This window comes from Oncorhynchus gorbuscha, unplaced genomic scaffold (assembly GCF_021184085.1).
Source record: "Oncorhynchus gorbuscha isolate QuinsamMale2020 ecotype Even-year unplaced genomic scaffold, OgorEven_v1.0 Un_scaffold_4173, whole genome shotgun sequence".
In the NCBI taxonomy this organism is placed as follows: Eukaryota; Metazoa; Chordata; class Actinopteri; order Salmoniformes; family Salmonidae; genus Oncorhynchus; species Oncorhynchus gorbuscha.
Genome location: NW_025748257.1, coordinates 2,734 through 27,500, shown reverse-complemented (window position 1 = coordinate 27,500; position 24,767 = coordinate 2,734). Strand labels below are relative to the sequence as shown.

The following is a 24,767-nucleotide window of genomic DNA, read 5'->3' as shown; positions in this document are numbered from 1 at the left end:
GTCCTGTACAGCGTTGTACCCACTAATGTCAACGTACAGTGTAGATAGAATGTCTTCTGGTGTGGACGGCCAATGGGGATGGAGATAGAATGTCTTCTGGTGTGGACGGCCAATGGGGATGGAGATAGAATGTCTTCTGGTGTGGACGGCCAATGGGGATGGAGATAGAATGTCTTCTGGTGTGGACGGCCAATGGGGATGGAGATAGAATGTCTTCTGGTGTGAACGGCCAATGGGGATGGAGATAGAATGTTTTCTGGTGTGGACGGCCAATGGGGATGGAGATAGAATGTCTTCTGGTGTGGACGGCCAATGGGGATGGAGATAGAATGTCTTCTGGTGTGGACGGCCAATGGGGATGGAGATAAAATGTCTTCTGGTGTGGACGGCCAATGGGGATGGAGATAGAATGTCTTCTGGTGTGGACGGCCAATGGGGATGGAGATAGAATGTCTTCTGGTGTGGACGGCCAATGGGGATGGAGACTTTAAACTGAATCATTTCAAATGTTGTTTACATTTTTAAAACCGATATGATGACATATATATCTTTATTATGCGTTTGAATTATTTTTTAGAACAGATTAACAGATTCCAAAATTAAAATCAGTTGGAGCTGATTTGCTATTTTCCAAGAATAAATAAATAAATATCTATATTGGGGTTTTTTTGGGCAGGGGGGCTTAGAAAACTTTGGGGGGCAAATGACATCCGGGGGCCAGTTGGTGAACCTTGTTGTATATTGTGTGTATACAGCAGTATGACTCTCCTTATTAGGACTTAAAATAATTATGTATTTTCTCCCTCTTTCTAACATGGTGCTGTCACCTTATACTGTAGTACTGTCTTGTCCTATGTAGTACCATGACTCGTAATACTAACATGTACTATGTAGTACCATGACTCGTAGTACTAACATGTACTATGTAGTACCATGACTCGTAGTACTAACATGTGCTATGTAGTACCATGACTCGTAGTACTAACATGTACTATGTAGTACCATGACTTGTAGTACTAACATGGTGCTGTCACCTTATACTGTAGTACTGTCTTGTACTATGTAGTACCATGACTCGTAGTACTAACATGTACTATGTAGTACCATGACTCGTAGTACTAACATGTGCTATGTAGTACCATGACTCGTAGTACTAACATGTACTATGTAGTACCATGACTTGTAGTACTAACATGGTGCTGTCACCTTATACTGTAGTACTGTCTTGTACTATGTAGTACCATGACTCGTAGTACTAACATGTGCTATGTAGTACCATGACTCATAGTACTAACATGTACTATGTAGTACCATGACTCATAGTACTAACATGTACTATGTTTTACCATGACTCGTAGTACTAACATGTGCTATGTAGTACCATGACTCGTAGTACTAACATGTATTATGTAGTACCATGACTAGTAGTACTAACATGTACTATGTAGTACCATGACTCATAGTACTAACATGTACTATGTAGTACCATGACTCGTAGTACTAACATGTACTATGTTTTACCATGACTCGTAGTACTAACATGTACTATGTAGTACCATGACTCTTAGTACTAACATGTATTATGTAGTACCATGACTCGTAGTACTAACATGTACTATGTAGTACCATGACTCGTAGTACTAACATGTACTATGTAGTACCATGACTTGTAGTACTAACATGGTGCTGTCACCTTATACTGTAGTACTGTCTTGTACTATGTAGTACCATGACTCGTAGTACTAACATGTACTATGTAGTACCATGACTCGTAGTACTAACATGTGCTATGTAGTACCATGACTCATAGTACTAACATGTACTATGTAGTACCATGACTTGTAGTACTAACATGGTGCTGTCACCTTATACTGTAGTACTGTCTTGTACTATGTAGTACCATGACTCAGTAGTACTAACATGTACTATGTAGTACCATGACTCGTAGTACTAACATGTGCTATGTAGTACCATGACTCGTAGTACTAACATGTACTATGTAGTACCATGACTTGTAGTACTAACATGGTGCTGTCACCTTATACTGTAGTACTGTCTTGTACTATGTAGTACCATGACTCGTAGTACTAACATGTGCTATGTAGTACCATGACTCATAGTACTAACATGTACTATGTAGTACCATGACTCATAGTACTAACATGTACTATGTAGTACCATGACTCGTAGTACTAACATGTACTATGTTTTACCATGACTCATAGTACTAACATGTGCTATGTAGTACCATGACTCGTAGTACTAACATGTATTATGTAGTACCATGACTCATAGTACTAACATGTACTATGTAGTACCATGACTCATAGTACTAACATGTACTATGTAGTACCATGACTCGTAGTACTAACATGTACTATGTAGTACCATGACTAGTAGTACTAACATGTACTATGTAGTACCATGACTCGTAGTACTAACATGTACTATGTAGTACCATGACTCTTAGTACTAACATGTATTATGTAGTACCATGACTCATAGTACTAACATGTACTATGTAGTACCATGACTCGTAGTACTAACATGTACTATGTAGTACCATGACTCGCAGTACTAACATGTACTATGTAGTACCATGACTAGTAGTACTAACATGTACTATGTAGTACCATGACTCGTAGTACTAACATGTACTATGTAGTACCATGACTCGTAGTACTAACATGTACTATGTAGTACCATGACTCGTAGTGCTAACATGTTGTCACCTTTAGTCTTCCGTCTCTCTTCTTACCCCATTTTCATCATAGGTACACTGTCTGTGAAATCTTGCTTGTTTGTAGGTGACCAAATACTTATTTTTCACCATAATATGCAAATACATTCATAAAAAATCCTACAATGTGATTTTCTGGATTTTTTCTCATTTTGTCTGTCATAGTTGAATTGTACCTATGATGAAAATTATAGGCCTCTCTCATATTTTTAAGTGGGAGAACTTGCACAATTGGTGGCTGACTAAATACTTTTTTGCCCCACTGTGTATATAGTTAAATATGGATAAATATATGGTTGTAATATGGATAAATATATAGTTATATATGGATAAATATATGGTTGTAATATAGATAAATATATAGTTATATATGGATAAATATATGGTTATATATGGATAAATATATGGTTGTAATATGGATAAATATATAGTTATATATGGATAAATATATGGTTATATATGGATAAATATATAGTTATATATGGATAAATATATGGTTATATATGGATAAATATATGGATAAATATATGGTTATATATGGATAAATATATGATTACATATGGATAAATATATGGTTATATATGGATAAATATATGGATAAATATATATGGTTATATATGGATAAATATATAGTTATATATGGATAAATATATGGTTATATATGGATAAATATATGGATAAATATATGGTTATATATGGATAAATATATGATTACATATGGATAAATATATGGTTATATATGGATAAATATATGGATAAATATATATGGTTATATATGGATAAATATATGGTTATATATGGATAAATATATGGTTATATATGGATAAATATATGATTACATATGGATAAATATATGATTACATATGGATAAATATATGGTTATATATGGATAAATATATGATTACATATGGATAAATATATGGTTATATATGGATAAATATATGGATAAATATATGGTTATATATGGATAAATATATGGTTATATATGGATAAATATATGGTTATATATGGATAAATATATGATTACATATGGATAAATATATGGTTATATATGGTTATATATGGATAAATATATGGATAAATATATGGTTATATATGGATAAATATATGGTTATATATGGATAAATATATGGTTGTAATATGGATAAATATATAGTTATATATGGATAAATATATGGTTATATATGGATAAATATATGGTTGTATATGGATAAATATATATAGTTATATATGAAATAAATATATGGTTATATATGGATAAATATATGGATAAATATATGGTATATATGGATAAATATATGATTACATATGGATAAATATATGGTTATATATGGATAAATATATGGATAAATATATATGGTTATATATGGATAAATATATAGTTATATATGGATAAATATATGGTTATATATGGATAAATATATGGATAAATATATGGTTATATATGGATAAATATATGATTACATATGGATAAATATATGGTTATATATGGATAAATATATGGATAAATATATATGGTTATATATGGATAAATATATGGTTATATATGGATAAATATATGGTTATATATGGATAAATATATGATTACATATGGATAAATATATGATTACATATGGATAAATATATGGTTATATATGGATAAATATATGATTACATATGGATAAATATATGGTTATATATGGATAAATATATGGATAAATATATGGTTATATATGGATAAATATATGGTTATATATGGATAAATATATGGTTATATATGGATAAATATATGATTATATGGATAAATATATGGTTATATATGGATAAATATATGGATAAATATATGGTTATATATGGATAAATATATGGTTATATATGGATAAATATATGGATAAATATATGGTTATATATGGATAAATATATGGATATGTATGACTAAATATATGGTTATATATGGATAAATATATGGTTATATATGGATAAATATATGGTTATATATGGATAAATATATGGATATGTATGACTAAATATATGGTTATATATGGATAAATATATGGTTATATATGGATAAATATATGGTTATATATGGATAAATATATGGTTATATATGGATAAATATATGGTTATATATGGATAAATATATGGATAAATATATGGTTATATATGGATATAATGAATATATGGTTATATATGTTATATATGATAAATATATGGTTACATATGGATAAATATATAGTTATATATGGTTATATATGGATAAATATATGGTTATATATGGATAAATATATGGTTATATATGGATAAATATATGGTTATATATGGATAAATATATATGGTTATATATGGATAATATGGTTATATATGGATAAATATATGGATATGTATGACTAAATGGCTCTGTTAGTACCATGCTAATACTAACAATAATACTAATATTGTAGTATTACCATGTACTATAGTACCATTTAATAGCAGTACTAACACTGTGGTAGTAATGTACTGTAGTGCTGTGTGGTAGCTGCCGTGACTTTTTTCAACTCTCTCTCTCTCTCTCTCTCTCTCTCTCTCTTCTCTCTCTCTCTCTCTCTCTCTCTCTCTCTCTCTCTCTCTTCCTCTTTCTGTGTCTTTCCAGATGCCTCTTATTTCTTCTCCAAGGCAAGACATCCCTCTCTCCTCTCCTCCTCCTTTACCCTCCCCTATCCCTCCTTCCCTCCCTCCTTTATCCCTCTCTCCTTCCCTCCCTCCTATCCCTCTCTCCCTTCCCTCCCTCCTTTACCCTCCCCTATCCCTCTCTCCTTCCCTCCCTCCTTTACCCTCTATCCCTCTCTCCTTCCCTCCTCCTTTACCCTCCCTATCCCTCTCTCCTTCCCTCCCTCCTTTACCCTCCCCTATCCCTCTCTCCTTCCCTCCCTCCTTTACCCTCCCCTATCCCTCTCTCCTTCCCTCCCTCCTTGTCCCTCCTTTACCCTCCCCTATCCTTCTCTCCTTCCCTCCCTCCTTTACCCTCCCGCTATCCCTCTCTCCTTCCCTCCCTCCTTTACCCTCCCCTATCCCTCTCTCTCTTCCCTCCCCCTCCTTTACCCTCCCCTATCCCTCTCTCCTTCCCTCCCTCCTTTACCCTCCCCCTATCCCTCTCTCCTTCCCTCCCTCCTTTACCCTCCCCTATCCCTCTCTCCTTCCCTCCCTCCTTTACCCCTCCCCTATCCCTCTCTCCTTCCCTCCCTCCTTTACTCCTCCCCTATCCCTCTCTCCTTCCCTCCCTCCCTTTACCCTCCCCTATCCCTCTCTCCTTCCCTCCCTCCTTTACCCCTCCCCTATCCCTCTCTCTCCTTCCCTCCCTCCTTTACCCTCCCCTATCCCTCTCTCCTTCCCTACCTCCTTTACCCTCCCCTATCCCTCTCTCCTTCCCTCCCTCCTTTACCCTCCCCTATCCCTCTCTCCTTCCCTCCCTCCTTTAGCCTCTCCTTTACTCTCGTACTCCATTTCTGCAACCTGATCACACAATATATTATTTTCTGTCTGGTTTTAAAACACACTGAGAATGACTGAAATGCTCTAAAAAAAACACTTTTGGAAACTCAACAAAATGCCGTTGTCGTTAGTTCCGCGTTGTCCGTTAGTTCACGTTGTCCGTTAGTTCGTTGTCCGTTAGTGCGTTGTCAGCTGGTCACATTTGTCCGTTAGTACGTTGTCGTTAGTTCACGTTGTCCGTTAGTTCCGTGCGTCCGTTGGGTCATTGTCCTCTAGTTCACATTGACCGTTAGTGCGTTGACCGTTAGTTCACGCGTTGTCTGTTAGTTCACGTTGTCCGTTAGTGCGTTGTCCGTTTACGTTGTCCGTTATCCGTTGTCCGTTTACGTTGTCCTCTAGTTACGTTGTCCATTAGTTCACGTTGTCCGTTAGTTCACGTTGTCCGCTGAGTACGTTGTCGTTAGTCACGTTGTCCGTTAGTTCACGTTGTCCGTTAGTTCACGTTGTCCGTTGTCACGTTGTCGTTAGTACGTTGTCCGTTAGTGCGTTGTCCGTTAGTTCCGCGTTGTCCGTGCGTTGACCGCGTTGTCCGTTGTCTGTTATTGAATTCCGTTGTCCGTTAGTTCCGCGTTGTCCGTTAGTTCGTTGTCGCTGACGTTGTCCGTTAGTTCCCGTTGTCTGTTATTCACGTTGCATGTTGTTTGTGTTGAGTTCTTTGGATCTTGTTCAAGCTTGGGGTCGACTTCCATTTCAGTTCCAGTCCGTTTCCTCTTCGAAGAAGATTTAGGACCATTTATTATCAATTAGATTTGTTATTTCTTCTCAAGTCTCCATTTTGGGATTTTAGGTCCTGTCCAGAATTGGCTGAAAAGAAATGAAACTGACTTAAAGATGTTGTTGTCTGTTTAATCTAGACTGTAGCCACATATCATCCATGTTAGGTTAGGTAGCTACTGTTTATTACATAACTAATACATTAAGGAGCTGCAGTAAGATTAGACTGTTAGACTATTAGACTGTTAGACTGTCTGTAGACTATTAGACTGTTAGACTGTTAGACTAGAACCCAGAAGATGAGACTATTAGACTGTTAGACTACAGACAGTTAGACTGTTAGACTATTAGCTACGACTGTATTTAACTGTTAGACTGTAAAAGTTAAGTTCTTCAGGAACTGTTAACTATTAGATGCATTAACTCCTATCAGCTGTTAGACTGTTAGACAACTAAGAATTCACAAGAACAAAGGTAATCCTCCAAGACTATTAGAAAGACTGTTAAATCTGTTAGACACTGTCTGTTAGACTGTTAGACTGTGGAAGACTGTTAGACTGTTAGACACTATTAGACTAAAAGCCTCAAAAGATACTCAAAAACAAACAAACAAGAACTGTTAGACTGTCAAAAAAACAGAATTCCACAAGAGAGTCCACCGGGATCAACATTAGAGTTCTCAGAGTACTAGGGCTGGTGCTAACATACAAACACAGAGCAAAGAACAGAGGAAAACAAAGGGTTTAAATACAATCAGGGAAACGAGGCACAGGTGCAAATAATAATGGGGATAGACTATTAGGGAAAACAAAGGTCAAAGGCACAATGGGGGCATCTAGTGACCAAAACTGTTAGGCCTGTTAGACTGAACAACCCTGGCCAAATTCTGACACTGTTAGACTGTTAGACTGTAGACTGTTAGACTGTTAGACTGTTAGACTATTAGACTGTTAGACTTTTAGACTGTTAGACTGTTAGATTTGTCTGTTAGACTGTTAGACTATTAGACTGTCTGTTAGACTGTTAGACTATTAGACTGTTAGACTGTTAGACTGTTAGACTGTTACTTAGACTATTAGACTGTTAGACTGTTAGACTGTTAGACTATTAGACTGTTAGACTGTTAGACTATTAGACTGTTAGACTGACTAGTATTAGACTGCTGTTAGACTGTTAGACTATTAGACTGTTAGACTATTAGACTGTTGACTGTTAGACTAGACTATTAGACTGTTAGACTATTAGACTATTAGACTGTTAGACTATTAGACTATTAGACTGTTAGACTGTTAGACTATTAGACTATTAGACTGTTAGACTGTTAGACTGTTAGACTGTTAGACTGTTAGACTGTTAGACTATTAGACTGTTGTTAGACTGTTAGACTATTAGACTATTAGACTGTTCTGTTAGACTGTTAGACTGTTAGACTGTTAGACTATAGACTGTTAGACTGTTAGACTATTAGACTGTTAGACTGTTAGACTGTTAGACTATTAGACTGTTAGACTATTAGACTGTTAGACTGTTAGACTCTGTTAGACTGTTAGACTGTTAGACTGTTAGACTGTTAGACTGTTAGACTGTTAGACTATTAGACTATTAGACTGTTAGACTGTTAGACTATTAGACTGTTAGACTATTAGACTATTAGACTGTTAGACTGTTAGACTGTTAGACTATTAGACTGTTAGACTGTTAGACTGTTAGACTATTAGACTGTTAGACTGTTAGACTGTTAGACTGTTGACTATTAGACTGTTAGACTGTTATTAGACTGTTAGACTGTTAGACTGTTAGACTGTTAGACTGTCTGTTAGACTGTTAGACTGTTTAGACTATTAGACTGTTAGACTGTTAGACTGTTAGACTGTCTGTTAGACTGTTAGACTGTTAGACTGTTAGACTATTAGACTGTTAGACTATTAGACTATTAGACTGTTAGACTGTTAGACTGTTAGACTAGATTAGACTGTCTGTTAGACTGTTAGACTGTTAGACTATTAGACTGTTAGACTGTTAGACTAGACTGTTAGACTATTAGACTATTAGACTACTTAGACTATTAGACTAGACTTAGACTGTTAGACTGTTAGACTGTTAGACTATTAGACTGTTAGACTGTTAGACTATTAGACTGTTAGACTGTTAGACTATTAGACTATTAGACTGTTAGACTGTTAGACTGTTAGACTGTTGTAGACTGTTGACTATTAGACTGTTAGACTATTAGACTGTTAGACTGTTAGACTATTAGACTGTTAGACTGTTAGACTGTTAGACTGTTAGACTATTCTGTTAGACTGTTAGACTATTAGACTATTAGACTGTTAGACTATTAAGCTAATGGACTGTTAGACTGTCTGTTAGACTATTAGACTATTAGACTGTTAGACTATTAGACTATTAGACTGTTAGACTGTTAGACTGTTAGACTGTTAGACTATTAGACTGTTAGACTGTTAGACTGTTAGACTATTAGACTATTAGACTGTTAGACTGTTAGACTGTTAGACTGTTCTGTTAGACTATTAGACTGTTAGTTAGACTATTAGACTGTTAGATTAGACTATTGTTAGGTTTAGACTGTTAGACTGTTAGACTGTTAGACTATTAGACTGTTAGACTGTTTGTTAGACTGTTAGACTATTAGACTGATTAGACTATTAGACTGTTAGACTGTTAGACTGTTAGACTGTTAGACTGACTGTTACTGTTAGACTGTTAGACTGTTAGACTGTTAGACTGTTAGACTGTTAGACTATTAGACTGTTAGACTGTTAGACTGTTAGACTGTTAGACTACTGTTAGACTGTTAGTCTGTTAGACTACTGTTAGACTGTTAGACTGTTAGACTGTTAGACTGTTATGACTGTTAGACTAGTTAGACTATTAGACTGTTGTTAGACTATTAGACTGTTAGACTATTAGACTGTTAGACTGTTAGACTATTAGACTGTTAGACTGTTAGACTGTTAGACTGTTAGACTATTAGACTGTTAGACTGTTAGACTGTCTGTTAGACTGTTAGACTATTAGACTGTTAGACTATTAGACTGTTAGACTATTGTTAGACTGTTAGACTGTTAGACTAGACTGTTAGACTGTTAGACTATTAGACTGTTAGACTATTAGACTGTTAGACTGTTAGACTGTCTGTTAGACTGTTAGACTGTTAGACTATTAGACTGTTAGACTGTTAGACTATTAGACTGTTAGTAGACTGTAGACTATTAGACTGTTTGACTATTAGACTGTTAGACTGTTAGACTGTTAGACTATTAGACTGTTAGACTGTTAGACTGTTAGACTGTTAGACTGTTAGACTGTTAGACTGTTAGACTGTTAGACTGTTAGACTATTAGACTGTTAGACTATTTATTAGACTGTTGTTAGACTGTCTGTTAGACTGTTAGACTGTTAGACTGTTAGACTGTTAGACTATTAGACTATTAGACTGTTAGACTGTTAGACTGTTAGACTGTTAGACTGTTAGACTATTAGACTGTTAGACTGTTAGACTGTCTGTTAGACTGTTAGACTATTAGACTATTAGATTAGACTGTTAGACTATTAGACTGTTAGACTGTTAGACTATTAGACTATTAGACTGTTAGACTATTAGACTATTAGACTGTTAGACTGTTAGACTAATATTAGACTATTAGACTGTTAGACTGTTAGACTGTTAGACTGTCTGTTAGACTGTTAGACTGTTAGACTGTTAGACTATTAGACTGTTAGACTATTAGACTGTTAGACTGTTAGACTGTTAGACTATTAGACTGTTAGACTGTTAGACTACTGTCTGTTAGACTATTAGACTATTAGACTGTTAGACTGTCTGTTAGACTGTTAGACTATTAGACTGTTAGACTAGACTGTTAGACTATTAGACTGTTAGACTATTAGACTATTAGACTGTTAGACTGTCTTTAGACTGTTAGACTATAGACTAGATCTGTTAGACTGTTAGACTATTAGACTGTTAGACTGTTAGACTATTAGACTGTTAGACTGTTAGACTGTTAGACTATTAGACTGTTAGACTGTCTGTTAGACTATTAGACTATTAGACTATTAGACTGTTAGACTGTTAGACTGTTAGATTAGACTATTAGACTGTTAGACTGTTAGACTGTTAGACTGTTAGACTGTTAGACTGTTAGACTGTTAGACTGTTAGACTGTTAGACTGTTAGACTGTTAGACTGTCTGACTGTTAGACTGTTAGACTATTAGACTGTTAGACTGTTAGACTGTTAGACTGTTACTGTCTATTAGACTGTTAGACTGTTCTGTTAGACTGTTACTGTTAGACTGTTAGACTATTAGACTGTTAGACTGTTAGACTGTTAGACTGTTAGACTGTTAGACTGTTAGACTGTTAGACTGTTAGACTATTGAACTAGACTGTTAGACTGTTAGACTGTTAGTCTGTTAGACTGCATTAGACTGTCTGTTAGACTGTTAGACTGTTAGACTGTTAGACTGTTACTGTTAGACTGTTGTTAGACTGTTAGACTGTTAGACTGTTAGACTGTTAGACTATTAGACTGTTAGACTATAGACTGTCTAGACTACTGTTAGACTATTAGACTGTTAGACTATCTGTTAGACTGTTAGACTGTTAGACTGTTAGACTGTTAGACTATTAGACTGACTATTAGACTGTTAGACTAGACTGTTAGACTGTTAGACTATTAGACTACTAGACTATTAGACTGTTAGACTGTAGACTGTTAGACTGTTAGACTATTAGACTAGACTATTAGACTGTTAGACTGTTAGACTGTTAGACTATTAGACTGTTAGACTGTTAGACTGTTAGACTGTTACTGTTAGACTGTTAGACTATTAGACTGTTAGACTGTTAGACTGTTAGACTGTTAGACTGTTACTGTCTGGTAGACTATTATACTATTAGACTGTTAGACTGTTGACTATTAGACTGTTATGACTGTTATGACTGTTAGACTAGATTAGACTGTTAGACTGTTAGACTGTTAGACTAGACTATTAGACTAGACTGTTAGACTGTCTGTTAGACTGTTAGACTATTAGACTGTTAGACTGTTAGACTGTTAGACTGTTCTGTTAGACTGTTAGACTGTCTGTTATGACTGTTAGACTAGACTATTTAGACTGTTAGACTGTTAGACTATTAGACTATTAGACTGTTAGACTATTAGACTGTTAGACTGTTAGACTGTTAGACTGTTAGACTATTAGACTGTTAGACTGTTAGACTGTTAGACTGTTAGACTGTTAGACTGTTAGACTGTTAGACTGTTAGACTATTAGACTGTTAGACTGTTAGACTATTAGACTGTTAGACTATTGACTATTAGACTATTAGACTGTTAGACTATTAGACTGTCACTGTTAGACTGTTAGACTGTTAGACTATTAGACTGTCTGTTAGACTGTTAGACTGTCTGTTAGACTGTTAGACTATTAGACTGTTTAGACTGTTAGACTATTAGACTGTTAGACTACTGTTAGACTATTAGACTGTTAGACTATTAGACTGTTAGACTGTCTGTTAGACTGTTAGACTATTAGACTGTCTGTTAGACTGTTAGACTATTAGACTATTAGACTGTTAGACTGTTAGACTGACTATTAGACTGTTAGACTGTTGTTAGACTGTTAGACTATTAGACTGTTGGAGCTATTAGACTGTTAGACTATTAGACTGTTAGACTGACTATTAGACTGTTAGACTGTTAGACTGTTAGACTATTAGACTGTTAGACTGTTAGACTGTTGTTAGACTATTAGACTGTTAGACTGTTAGACTATTAGACTGTTAGACTGTTAGACTAGACTGTCTGTTAGACTGTTAGACTGTTAGATTAGACTGTTAGACTGTTAGACTGTTAGACTGTTAGACTATTAGACTATTAGACTATTAGACTGTTAGACTATTAGACTGTTAGACTATTAGACTATTAGACTGTTGTTAGACTGTTAGACTGTTAGACTATTAGACTATTAGACTATTAGACTGTTAGACTGTTAGACTATTAGACTATTAGACTGTTAGACTATTAGACTGTTAGACTGTTAGACTGTTAGACTATTAGACTGTTAGACTGTTAGACTGTTAGACTATTAGACTATTAGACTGTTATACTATTAGACTGTTAGACTGTTGTTAGACTGTGTTAGACTGTCTGTTAGACTGTTAGACTATTAGACTGTTAGACTGTTAGACTAGACTATTAGACTGTCTGTTAGACTATTAGACTGTTAGACTGGTAGACTGTCTGTTAGACTGTTAGACTATTAGTTAGACTGTCTGTTAGACTGTCTGTTAGACTGTTATTAGACTGTTAGACTGTCTGTTAGACTATTAGACTGTTAGACTGTTAGACTATTAGACTATTAGACTATTAGACTGTTAGACTGTTAGACTATTAGACTATTAGACTATTAGACTATTAGACTATTAGACTGTAGACTATTAGACTATTAGACTGTTAGACTGTTAGACTGTCTGTTAGACTGTCTGTTAGACTATTAGACTGTTAGACTGTTAGACTGTTAGACTATTAGACTGTCTGTTAGACTGTTAGACTGTTAGACTATTAGACTGTTAGACTGTTAGACTGTTAGACTATTAGACTGTTAGACTGTCTGTTAGACTGTTAGACTATTAGACTATTAGACTGTTAGACTGTCTGTTAGACTGTTAGACTGTTAGACTATTAGACTATTAGACTATTAGACTGTTAGACTGTTAGACTAGACTGTTAGACTGTTGTTAGACTGTTAGACTGTTGACTATTAGACTATTAGACTGTTAGACTGTCTGTTAGACTGTTAGACTGTTAGACTATTGTTAGACTATTAGACTATTAGACTATTAGACTATTAGACTGTTAGACTGTCTGTTAGACTGTTGTTAGACTGTTAGACTGTTAGACTATTAGACTGTTAGACTATTAGACTATTAGACTGTTAGACTGTCTGTTAGACTGTTAGACTATTGACTGTTAGACTGTTAGACTATTAGACTTCTGTTAGACTGTTAGACTGTTAGACTATTAGACTACTAGACTATTAGACTGTTAGACTGTAGACTGTTAGACTGTTAGACTGTTAGACTATTAGACTGTTAGACTGTTAGACTATTAGACTGTTAGACTGTTGTTAGACTATTAGACTGTTAGACTACTGTTAGACTATTAGACTGTTAGACTATTAGACTGTTAGACTGTTAGATAGACTATTAGACTATTGTTAGACTATTAGACTGTTAGACTGTTAGACTGTTAGACTGTTAGACTGTCTGTTAGACTGTTAGACTATTAGACTATTAGACTGTTAGACTGTTAGACTGTTAGACTGTTAGATGTCATGTTAGACTGTTAGACTATTAGACTGTTAGACTGTTAGACTATTGACTGTCTGTTGACTGTTAGACTGTAGACTATTAGACTATTAGACTGTTAGACTGTAGACTGACTATTAGACTGTTAGACTGTTAGACTATTAGACTGGACTGTTAGACTGTTAGACTGTTAGACTGTTAGACTGTTAGACTGTTAGACTATTAGACTGTTAGACTGTTAGACTGTTAGACTGTTAGACTGTCTGTTAGACTGTTAGTCTGTTAGACTGTTAGACTGTTAGACTGTTAGACTATTAGACTATTAGACTATTGACTGTTAGACTATTAGACTGTTATTAGACTGTTAGACTATTAGACTATTAGACTGTTAGACTGTTAGACTATTAGACTACTGTTAGACTGACTATTAGACTGTTAGACTGTTAGACTATTAGACTGTTAGACTGTTAGACTATTAGACTATTAGACTATTAGACTGTTAGACTGTTAGACTGTTAGACTATTAGACTGAACTATTAGACTATTAGACTGTTGTCTAGACTGTTGACTATTAGAGACTGTTAGACTGTTGTCTGTTAGACTGTCTGTTAGACTATTATACTATTAGACTGTTAGACTGTTAGACTATTAGACTGTTAGTGACTGTCTGTTAGACTGTTCTGTTAGACTATTAGACTGTTAGACTGTTAGACTATTAGACTGTTAGACTGTTAGACTATTAGACTATTAGACTGTTAGACTGTTAGACTATTAGACTATTAGACTATTAGACTGTTATTGTTAGACTGTCTATTAGACTATTGTTAGACTGTTAGACTATTAGACTATTAGACTATTAGACTGTTAGACTGTTAGACTATTAGGACTATTAGACTATTATTAGACTATTGTTAGACTGTTAGACTGTTAGACTGTTAGACTGTTAGACTATTAGACTGTCTGTTCTGTTAGACTGACTATTAGACTATTAGACTGTTAGACTGACTATTAGACTGTTAGACTGTTAGACTGTTAGACTATTGACTATTAGACTGTTAGACTGTTAGACTATTAGACTATTAGACTATTAGACTGTTAGACTGTTAGACTAGACTGTTCTGTTAGACTGTTAGACTGTTAGACTGTTAGACTGTTAGACTATTAGACTATTAGACTGTTAGACTGTCTGTTAGACTGTTAGACTGTTAGACTATTAGACTATTAGACTGTTAGACTGTCTATGTTAGACTGTTAGACTGTTAGACTATTAGACTATTAGACTATTAGACTGTTACTGTCTGTTAGACTGTTAGACTATTAGACTGTTAGACTGTTGACTATTAGACTGTTAGACTATTAGACTATTAGACTGTTAGACTGTTAGACTGTTGACTATTAGACTAGACTGTTAGACTATTAGACTGTCTGTTAGACTGTTAGACTGTTAGACTGTTAGACTACTGACTATTAGACTGTTGACTGTAGACTGTTAGACTGTTAGACTGTTGACTATTGAACTGTTAGACTGTTGACTATTAGACTGTTAGACTGTTAGACTATTAGACTAAAGTAGACTGTTAGACTGTTAGACTGTTAGACTGTTAGACTATTAGACTGTTAGACTATTAGACTGTTAGACTTTTAGACTGTTAGACTGTTAGACTGACTATTAGACTGTTAGACTGTTAGACTATTAGACTATTAGACTGTTAGACTATTAGACTGTTAGACTGTTAGATTAGACTATTAGACTGTTAGACTGTTAGATAGACTATTAGACTGTTAGACTGTTAGACTGTTAGACTATTAGACTATTAGACTGTTAGACTGTTAGACTGTTAGACTGTTAGACTGTCTGTTAGACTGTTAGACTGTTAGACTGTTAGACTATTAGACTGTCTGTTAGATTAGACTGTTAGACTATTAGACTATTAGACTATTAGACTGTTAGACTAGACTGTTAGACTGTTATAGACTGTTAGACTGTTAGACTATTAGACTATTAGACTGTTAGACTGTTAGACTGTTAGACTGTTAGACTGTTAGACTATTAGACTGTCTGTTAGACTGTTAGACTGTTAGACTGTTAGACTGTTAGACTATTAGACTGTCTGTTGACTGTTAGCTGTTAGACTATTTTAGACTGTTAGACTATTAGACTGTTAGACTGTTAGACTATTAGACTATTAGACTGTTAGACTGTTAGACTGTTAGACTGTTAGACTGTTAGACTGTTAGACTGTCTGTTAGTAGACTGTCTGTTAGACTGTTAGACTGTTAGACTATTAGACTACTATTAGACTATTAGACTATTAGACTGTTAGACTGTAGACTGTTAGACTGTTAGACTATTAGACTGTTAGACTGTTAGACTGTCTGTTAGACTGTTAGACTGTCTGTTAGACTGTTAGACTGTCTGTTAGACTAGACTGTTAGACTGTTAGACTATTAGACTATTAGACTATTAGACTGTTAGACTGTTAGACTATTAGACTATTAGACTATTAGACTATTAGACTATTAGACTGTAGACTATTAGACTATTAGACTATTAGACTGTTAGACTGTTAGATTAGACTGTCTAGACTATTAGACTGTTTAGACTGTTAGACTGTTAGACTATTAGACTGTTAGACTGTTAGACTGTTAGACTGTTAGACTGTCTGTTGACTATTAGACTATTAGACTGTTAGACTGTTAGACTATTAGACTGTTAGACTGTTATTAGACTGTTAGACTGTTAGACTATTAGACTGTTCTGTAGACTATTAGACTGTTAGACTATTAGACTGTTAGACTGTTAGATTAGACTGTTAGACTGTTAGACTGTTAGACTGTTAGACTGTTAGACTGTTAGACTGTTAGACTGTTAGACTGTTAGTTAGACTGTCTGTTAGACTGTTAGACTGACTATTAGACTGTTAGACTGTTAGACTGTTAGACTGTTAGTTAGACTGTTAGACTATTAGACTGTTAGACTATTAGACTGTTAGACTATTAGACTGTTAGACTGTTAGACTGTTAGACTATTAGACTGTTAGACTGTTAGACTGTTAGACTGTTAGACTGACTACTGTCTGTTAGACTGTTAGACTGTTAGACTGTTAGACTATTAGACTGTTAGACTGTTAGACTATTAGACTGTTAGACTATTAGACTATTAGACTGTTAGACTATTAGACTGTTAGACTGTTAGACTATTAGACTATTAGACTGTTAGACTGTTAGACTGTTAGACTGTCTGTTAGACTGTTAGACTAGTTAGACTATTAGACTATTAGACTGTTGACTGTTACTGTTAGACTATTGACTGTTAGACTGTTAGACTGTTAGACTGTTAGACTGTTAGACTGTTAGACTATTAGACTATTAGACTATTAGACAGACTTAGACTGTTAGACTGTTAGACATTGTTAGACTGTTAGTTAGACTGTTAGACTGTTAGACTGTTAGACTATTAGACTGTTAGACTGTTAGACTGTTAGACTATTAGACTGTTAGACTGTTAGACTGTTAGACTATTATTAGACTGTTAGACTGTTAGACTGTTAGACTGTTAGACTATTAGACTGTTAGACTGTTAGACTATTAGACTGTTAGACTGTTAGACTGTTATTAGACTGTTAGACTGACTATTAGACTATTAGACTGTTAGACTATTAGACTGTTAGACTGTTAGACTGTTAGACTGTTAGACTGTTAGACTGTTAGACTGTTAGACTGTAGACTGTTAGACTGTTAGACTGTCTGTTAGACTATTATACTATTAGACTGTTAGACTGTTAGACTATTAGACTGTTAGACTGTTAGACTGTAGACTGTTAGACTGTCTGTTAGACTGTTAGACTGTTAGACTGTTAGACTGTTAGACTATTATTAGACTATTAGACTATTAGACTATTAGACTGTTACTATTAGACATTGTTAGACTGTTAGACTGTTAGACTGTCTGTTAGACTGTTAGACTATTAGACTGTTAGACTATTAGACTGTTAGACTGTTAGACTGTCTGTTAGACTGTTAGACTGTCTGTTAGACTGTTATGTTAGACTATTAGACTGTTAGACTGTTGATTATTGACTATTAGACTATTAGACTGTTAGACTGTTAGACTATTAGACTATTAGACTATTAGACTATTAGACTGTTAGACTATTAGACTGTCTGTTAGATTAGACTATTAGACTAGACTGTTAGACTAGACTGTTAGACTGTTAGACTGTTGTTAGACTGTTAGACTAGACTGTTAGACTGTTAGACTGTTAGACTGTCTGTTAGACTGTCTGACTATTAGACTGTTAGACTGTTAGACTGTTATTAGACTGTTAGACTGTTAGACTGTTAGACTGTTAGACTGTCTAGACTATTAGACTGTTAGACTGTTAGACTTTTAGACTGTCTGTTAGACTGTTAGACTATTAGACTGTTAGACTGTTAGACTGTTAGACTGTTAGGACTATTAGACTGTTAGACTGTTAGACTATTAGACTGTTAGACTGTTAGTTAGACTATTAGACTGTTAGACTGTTAGACTGTTAGACTGTTAGACTGTTAGACTATTAGACTGTTAGACTATTAGACTGTTAGACTATTAGACTGTTAGACTGTTAGACTTTTTAGACTGTCTGTTAGACTGTTAGACTATTAGACTATTAGACTGTTAGACTGTTAGACTGTTAGACTGTTAGACTGACTTAGACTACTGTTAGACTATTAGACTATTAGACTATTAGACTGTTAGACTGTTCTGTTAGACTGTTAGACTATTAGACTGTTAGACTATTAGACTATTAAGAGAGACTGTTGACTATTAGACTGTTAGACTGTTAGACTATTAGACTATTAGACTGTTAGACTGTTAGACTGTTAGACTGTTAGACTATTAGACTGTTAGACTGTTAGACTGTTAGACTATTAGACTATTAGACTGTTAGACTGTCTGTTAGACTGTTAGACTGTTAGACTATTAGACATTAGACTGTCTGTTAGACTGTCTGTTGAGCTGTTGACTGTTAGACTGTTAGACTGTTAGACTGTTAGACTGTTAGACTATTAGACTATTAGACTATTAGACTGTTAGACTGTTAGACTATTAGACTATTGAACTGTTAGACTGTTAGACTGTCTGTTAGACTGTTAGTTAGACTATTAGACTATTAGACTGTTAGATTAGACTGTTAGACTATTAGACTATTAGACTGTTAGACTGTTAGACTATTAGACTATTAGACTATTAGACTGTTAGACTGTTAGACTGTCTGTTAGACTATTAGACTTAGACTATTGGAGCTATTAGACTGTTAGATCTGTTAGACTGTCTGTTAGACTATTAGACTGTTAGACTGTTAGACTATTGTCTGTTAGACTGTTAGACTGTTAGACTATTAGACTATTAGACTATTAGACTATTAGACTATTAGACTGTTAGACTGTTAGCTGTTAGACTATTAGACTGTTAGACTATTAGACTATTAGACTATTAGACTGTTAGACTATTAGACTATTAGACTATTACTGTAGACTGTTAGACTATTAGACTGTTAGACTGTTTAGACTGTTAGACTGTTAGACTGTTAGACTATTAGACTATTAGACTGTTAGACTGTCTATTAGACTGTTAGACTATTAGACTGTCTGTTAGACTGTTAGACTGTTAGACTGTTAGACTATTAGACTATTAGACTGTTTGTACCATAGAGCTTCAGTACATCAGCATTAGACTACATATACAGCACATCAGGGAGCTACAATATGCTATGTTTAGGCCAGTCATTACCTGGTGTGTAACTCAGCCTCTCAGTAGAAATGCTATGCTATTTCCCCTGTAATTAGACCTGTGTCCTGACTATTAGACTGTTGTAGACCAGGGTGTACTGGTACATCAAGCTGTCTCCTACAGAAACAGGAGACGGACTAGTGTCCTGTTTCCAGTGGGTGTACTGGTACCTGTGTCTGGTGTCCATCAAGCTGTCTCCTACAGAAACATGAGATAGACTAGTGTCCTGTCCGGGGTGTACTGGTACATCAAGCTGTCTCCCTACACAAACAGGAGATAGTCTAGTGTCCTGTCCAGGGGGTGTCCTGTCTCTCACTACAGACACAGGATATAGACTAGTGTCCTGTCCAGGGGTGTCTGTACATCAAGCTGTCTCACTACAGAAACAGGATATAGACTAGTGTCCTGTCCAGGGGGTGTCCTGTACATCAAGCTGTCTCCCTACAGAAACAGGAGATAGACTAGTGTCCTGTCCAGGGGGTGTCCTGGTACATCAAGCTGTCTCTCACTACAGAAACAGGAGATAGACTAGTGTCCTGTCCAGGGGGTGTCCTGTCTCTCACTACAGACACAGGATATAGACTAGTGTCCTGTCCAGGGGGTGTCCTGTACATCAAGCTGTCTCAGCCCTGTGGAAAGCAGTACAGTATAATGAGGTATTATAATCCCAGCGTTTCAGGGAAAGAGAACAGTTAATTACAGAGTAGCAATGGCCAGAAACACCAGAATCCAGTCTGGACGAGCGGAATGCAGAGCAGGCCTCCCCACTGGCTTTGATGTGAAACTGGATGGATCAGCTCATCCTCATCGTTTGGTTTGGCCTGACTCTGTCACGGGCTCTCCGGGGGATTTCTGTGATTTTGTTCCCTTAGCTCCCTGTGGTTTCTGAGGCTGGAAAAGAACTACAAATCTGTCTGCTTGTTATGTGGAATATGATGTGGTGCAGGGCTAAAGCATGCTGGGGTTTGGTGTTTGCATATTTGTAGAGGTTAGCACAACATCCTGTGACCACTTACAGCTAGTTCAGTATCTGATAGATAACTTAGAATAACACCTGTCTGTCTCTCACACACTGTACCTACACACACACACACACACACACACACACACACACACACACACACACACACACACACACACACACACACACACACACACACACACACACACACACACACACACACTCTCTCTCTCTCTGTCTCTCTCTCTCTCTCTCATTTTCTCTCTCTCTCTCTCTTCTCTCATTATCTCTCCCTCTCTTCTCTCATTATCTCTCCCTCTCTTCTCTCATTATCTCTGTCTCTCTCTCTCTCACATTCTCTCTCACTCTCTCATATTCTCTGTAAAAAACACACACATTCTCATGAACATTCGGTCTCTCTTTCATTATCTGTTTCTCTCTCTCTCTTTTGTTCTCAGTTGTTTTACCCCCTCCGCCCCCCTCTGACGTTGTCTCTCTGTCTCTGCAGGTAAAATGTGATCAGTACTGGCCTACCAGAGGAACAGAGACATATGGGCTGATACAGGTTACTCTGCTGGACACCGTAGAGCTGGCTACATACTCTGTTAGGACCTTCGCTCTCTACAAGGTGTGTGTGTGTGTGTGTGTGTGTGTGTGTGTGTGTGTGTGTGTGTGTGTGTGTGTGTGTGTGTGTGTGTGTGTGTGTGTGTGTGTGTGTGTGTGTGTGTGTGTGTGTGTGTGTGTGTGTGTGTGTGAGAGACAGAGAGACGGATGTGTGTTTTATGTGTCTACTTTTGTGTACTCTCCTCTCCTCTCCTCTCCCTCTCTCTCCCCCACTCTCCTCTCCTCTCCTCCCTCCTCCTCTCCCCTGCCCTCATCTCTCCCCTCTCCCCTGCCCCTCCCTCTCCTCTCCCTCCCCCCTCCTCCCCTCTCTCTCCCCTCCCTCCCCCTCCCCTGCCCTGCCCTCCCCTGCCCTCCTCTCTCCCTTCCCCTGCCCTGCCCTCCCCTCTCCTCTCCCTCCCTTCCCCCTCCCCCTCCTCTACTCTCCTCCTGTCCTCAACTCCTCTCCCCTCCCTTCCCCCCTCTCCTCTCCTCTCTCCTCTCCCTCCCCCTCTCCTCTCTCCCCTCCCCTCCCTCTCCTCTCTCCCCTCCCTCTCCCCTCCTCTCCCTCCTCCCCTCTCCTCCCCTCCCTCCCTTCCTCTCCTCTCTCCCCTCCCCTCTCCTCTCCTCCCTCTCCCTCTCCCTCCCCCTCTCCCCTCCTCTCCTCTCTCCCCTCCTCTCCCTCCCCCTCCCCCTCTCCCCTCCTCTCCTCTCCTGTCCTGTCCTCTCTCCCCTCCTCTCCTCTCTCTCCCTCCTCTCCTCTCCTCTACCCTCCTCCTCTCCTCTCCCCTCCTCTACCCCCTCCTCTCCTCTCCTCCTCTCCTCTCTCCTGTCTCCCCTCCTCTCCTCTCCTCTCCCTCTCCCTCTCCCTCCCCCTCTCCTCTCCTCCTCTCCCCTCTCCTCCCTCCTCTCCTCTCCCTCTCCTCTCCTCTCTCCCCTCCTCTCCTCACTCTCCCCTCCTCTCCTCTCCTCCTCTCCTCTCCTCCTCTCCCCCTCTCCCTCTCCTCTCCCCTCCTCTCCTCTCCTCTCCCTCTCCCTCTCCTCTCCTCTCCTCTCCTCTCTCTCTCCTCTCCTCTCTCTCCTCTCCTCCCCTCCCCTCCCCTCCTCTCCTCTCCTCTCTCTCCCCCTCTCCCTCTCCCCTCTCCCTCTCTCCCCCCTCTCCTTTCTCCCCCCCCTCTCCTCTCCCCTCCCCCTCCTCTCCCCCTCCCCTCCTCTCCTCTCTCCTCTCCCTCCCTCCCTCCCCTCTCCTCTCCTCTCCTCTCTCTCCCCTCCTCTCCCTCTCTCCTCTCCCCCTCCCTCCTCCTCTCCCTCCCCTCTCCTCCCTCTCCTCCCTCTCCTCTTCCTCCTCTCCTCTCCTCTCTCCTCCCTCCCCTCCCCTCTCCTCTCCTCTCTCCCCTCCCTCTCTCCCCTCTCCTCTCCCCTCTCCTCTTCCCCCTCCCCCTCCTCTCTCCCTCCCTCCCTCCCCTCTCCTCCCTCTCTCCTCTCCTCTCCTCTCTCTCCCCTCCCCCTCTCCCCTCCCTCCCCTCTCCTCTCCCCTCCTCTCCCTCCTCTCTCCTCTCCCCTCCCCTCCCCCTCTCTCTTATAATAAATAATAATATGCCATTTCCTTTTATCCAAGCCTCAGTCTCTCTCCTCCCCTCTCTCCCCTCCTCTCCTCTCTCCCCTCCCCTCCCCTCCCCTCCTCTCCTCCTCCAGAGTGGCTCCAATGAGAAGCGTGAGATTCGCCAGTTCCAGTTTACAGCCTGGCCGGACCACGGGGTCCCCGAACACCCCACCCCTTCCTGGCCTTCCTCGACGGGTCAAGGCCTGCAACCCTGCAGACGCAGGACCCATGGTCGTACACTGCAGGTACCATCTTTACAGCTTCTATTACTTGAAGTTTCTTGTGGGTGAGGAATATTTTTTCGGAATATTCAAGTCCCTCCGTCGATTCCCATTTTTTTTGGAAGCTGGGCTGAAGCACGTCTGGGTATGGTTTCTTCCCATTGATCTGTTACAGTCTGTTTGACCTTCGTTCACCTATAGGTCAACACTGGAGGTTTAGTCAGAAATATGGATCAGTTGAAGACGATTCTGTTTTGTACAGTGATTCATTGGTATATTGGAAGGTGCCGGAAACAGAATGAGTGGCTCTGATTTACCTGGAACGCCGAGCAGAAAAAAACCCTTTATAATAAAAAGTACAGCATTATCATGACTTCTGGTATAGTGATGTAGAACAGTAGAGTACATGACTCTGGTATAGTGATGTAGAGTACATGACTCTGGTATAGTGATGTAGGACAGTAGAGTACATGACTCTGGTATAGTGATGTAGAGTACATGACTCTGGTAGTGATGTGATGTAGAACAGTAGAGTATGAACATGACTCTGGTATAGTGATATAGAACAGTAGAGTACATGACATGTAGAGTACATCTGGTATAGTGATGTAGAGTACATGAGTATAGTGATGTAGAACAGTAGAGTACATGACTCTGGTATAGTGATGTAGATACATGACTCTGGTATAGTGATGTAGAGTACATGACTCTGGTATAGTGATGTAGAACTCTGGTATAGTGATAGTCAGAGTACATGACTCTGGTATAGTGATGTAGAGTACATGACTCTGGTATAGTGATGTAGAACAGTAGAGTAATGACTCTGGTATAGTGAACAGTAGAGTACATGACTCTGGTATAGTGATGTAGAGTACATGAGTATAGTGATGTAGAACAGTAGAGTACATGACTCTGGTATAGTGATGTAGAGTACATGACTCTGGTATAGTGATGTAGAACAGTAGAGTACATGACTCTGGTATAGTGATGTAGAACAGTAGAGTACATGACTCTGGTATAGTGATATAGAACAGTAGAGTACATGACTCTGGTATAGTGATGTAGAACAGTAGAGTACATGACTCTGGTATAGTGATGTAGAGTACATGACTCTGGTATAGTGATGTAGAAACAGTACATGACTCTGGTATAGTGATGTAGAACAGTAGAGTACATGACTCTGGTATAGTGATGTAGAACAGTAGAGTACATGACTCTGGTATAGTGATGTAGAACAGTAGAGTACATGACTCTGGTATAGTGATGTAGAACAGTAGAGTACATGACTCTGGTATAGTGATGTA

At 37.9% G+C, this 24,767-nt stretch overlaps 1 protein-coding gene across 1 annotated transcript in view; it reads left to right on the top strand.

The window, feature by feature from the left end:
* The window catches only part of LOC124028446 (receptor-type tyrosine-protein phosphatase S-like), a gene marked incomplete at both ends in the record, with an annotated part of 24,012 nt that extends 525 nt beyond the window's left edge, over nt 1–23,487 (top strand). The window contains 2 exons of the mRNA XM_046340495.1: nt 21,548–21,667; nt 23,335–23,487. Of these exons, the coding sequence (XP_046196451.1) occupies nt 21,548–21,667; nt 23,335–23,487 (273 nt within the window). The remainder of the gene's footprint in view (nt 1–21,547; nt 21,668–23,334) is intronic.
* Nucleotides 23,488–24,767: the final 1,280 nt, after the last annotated feature.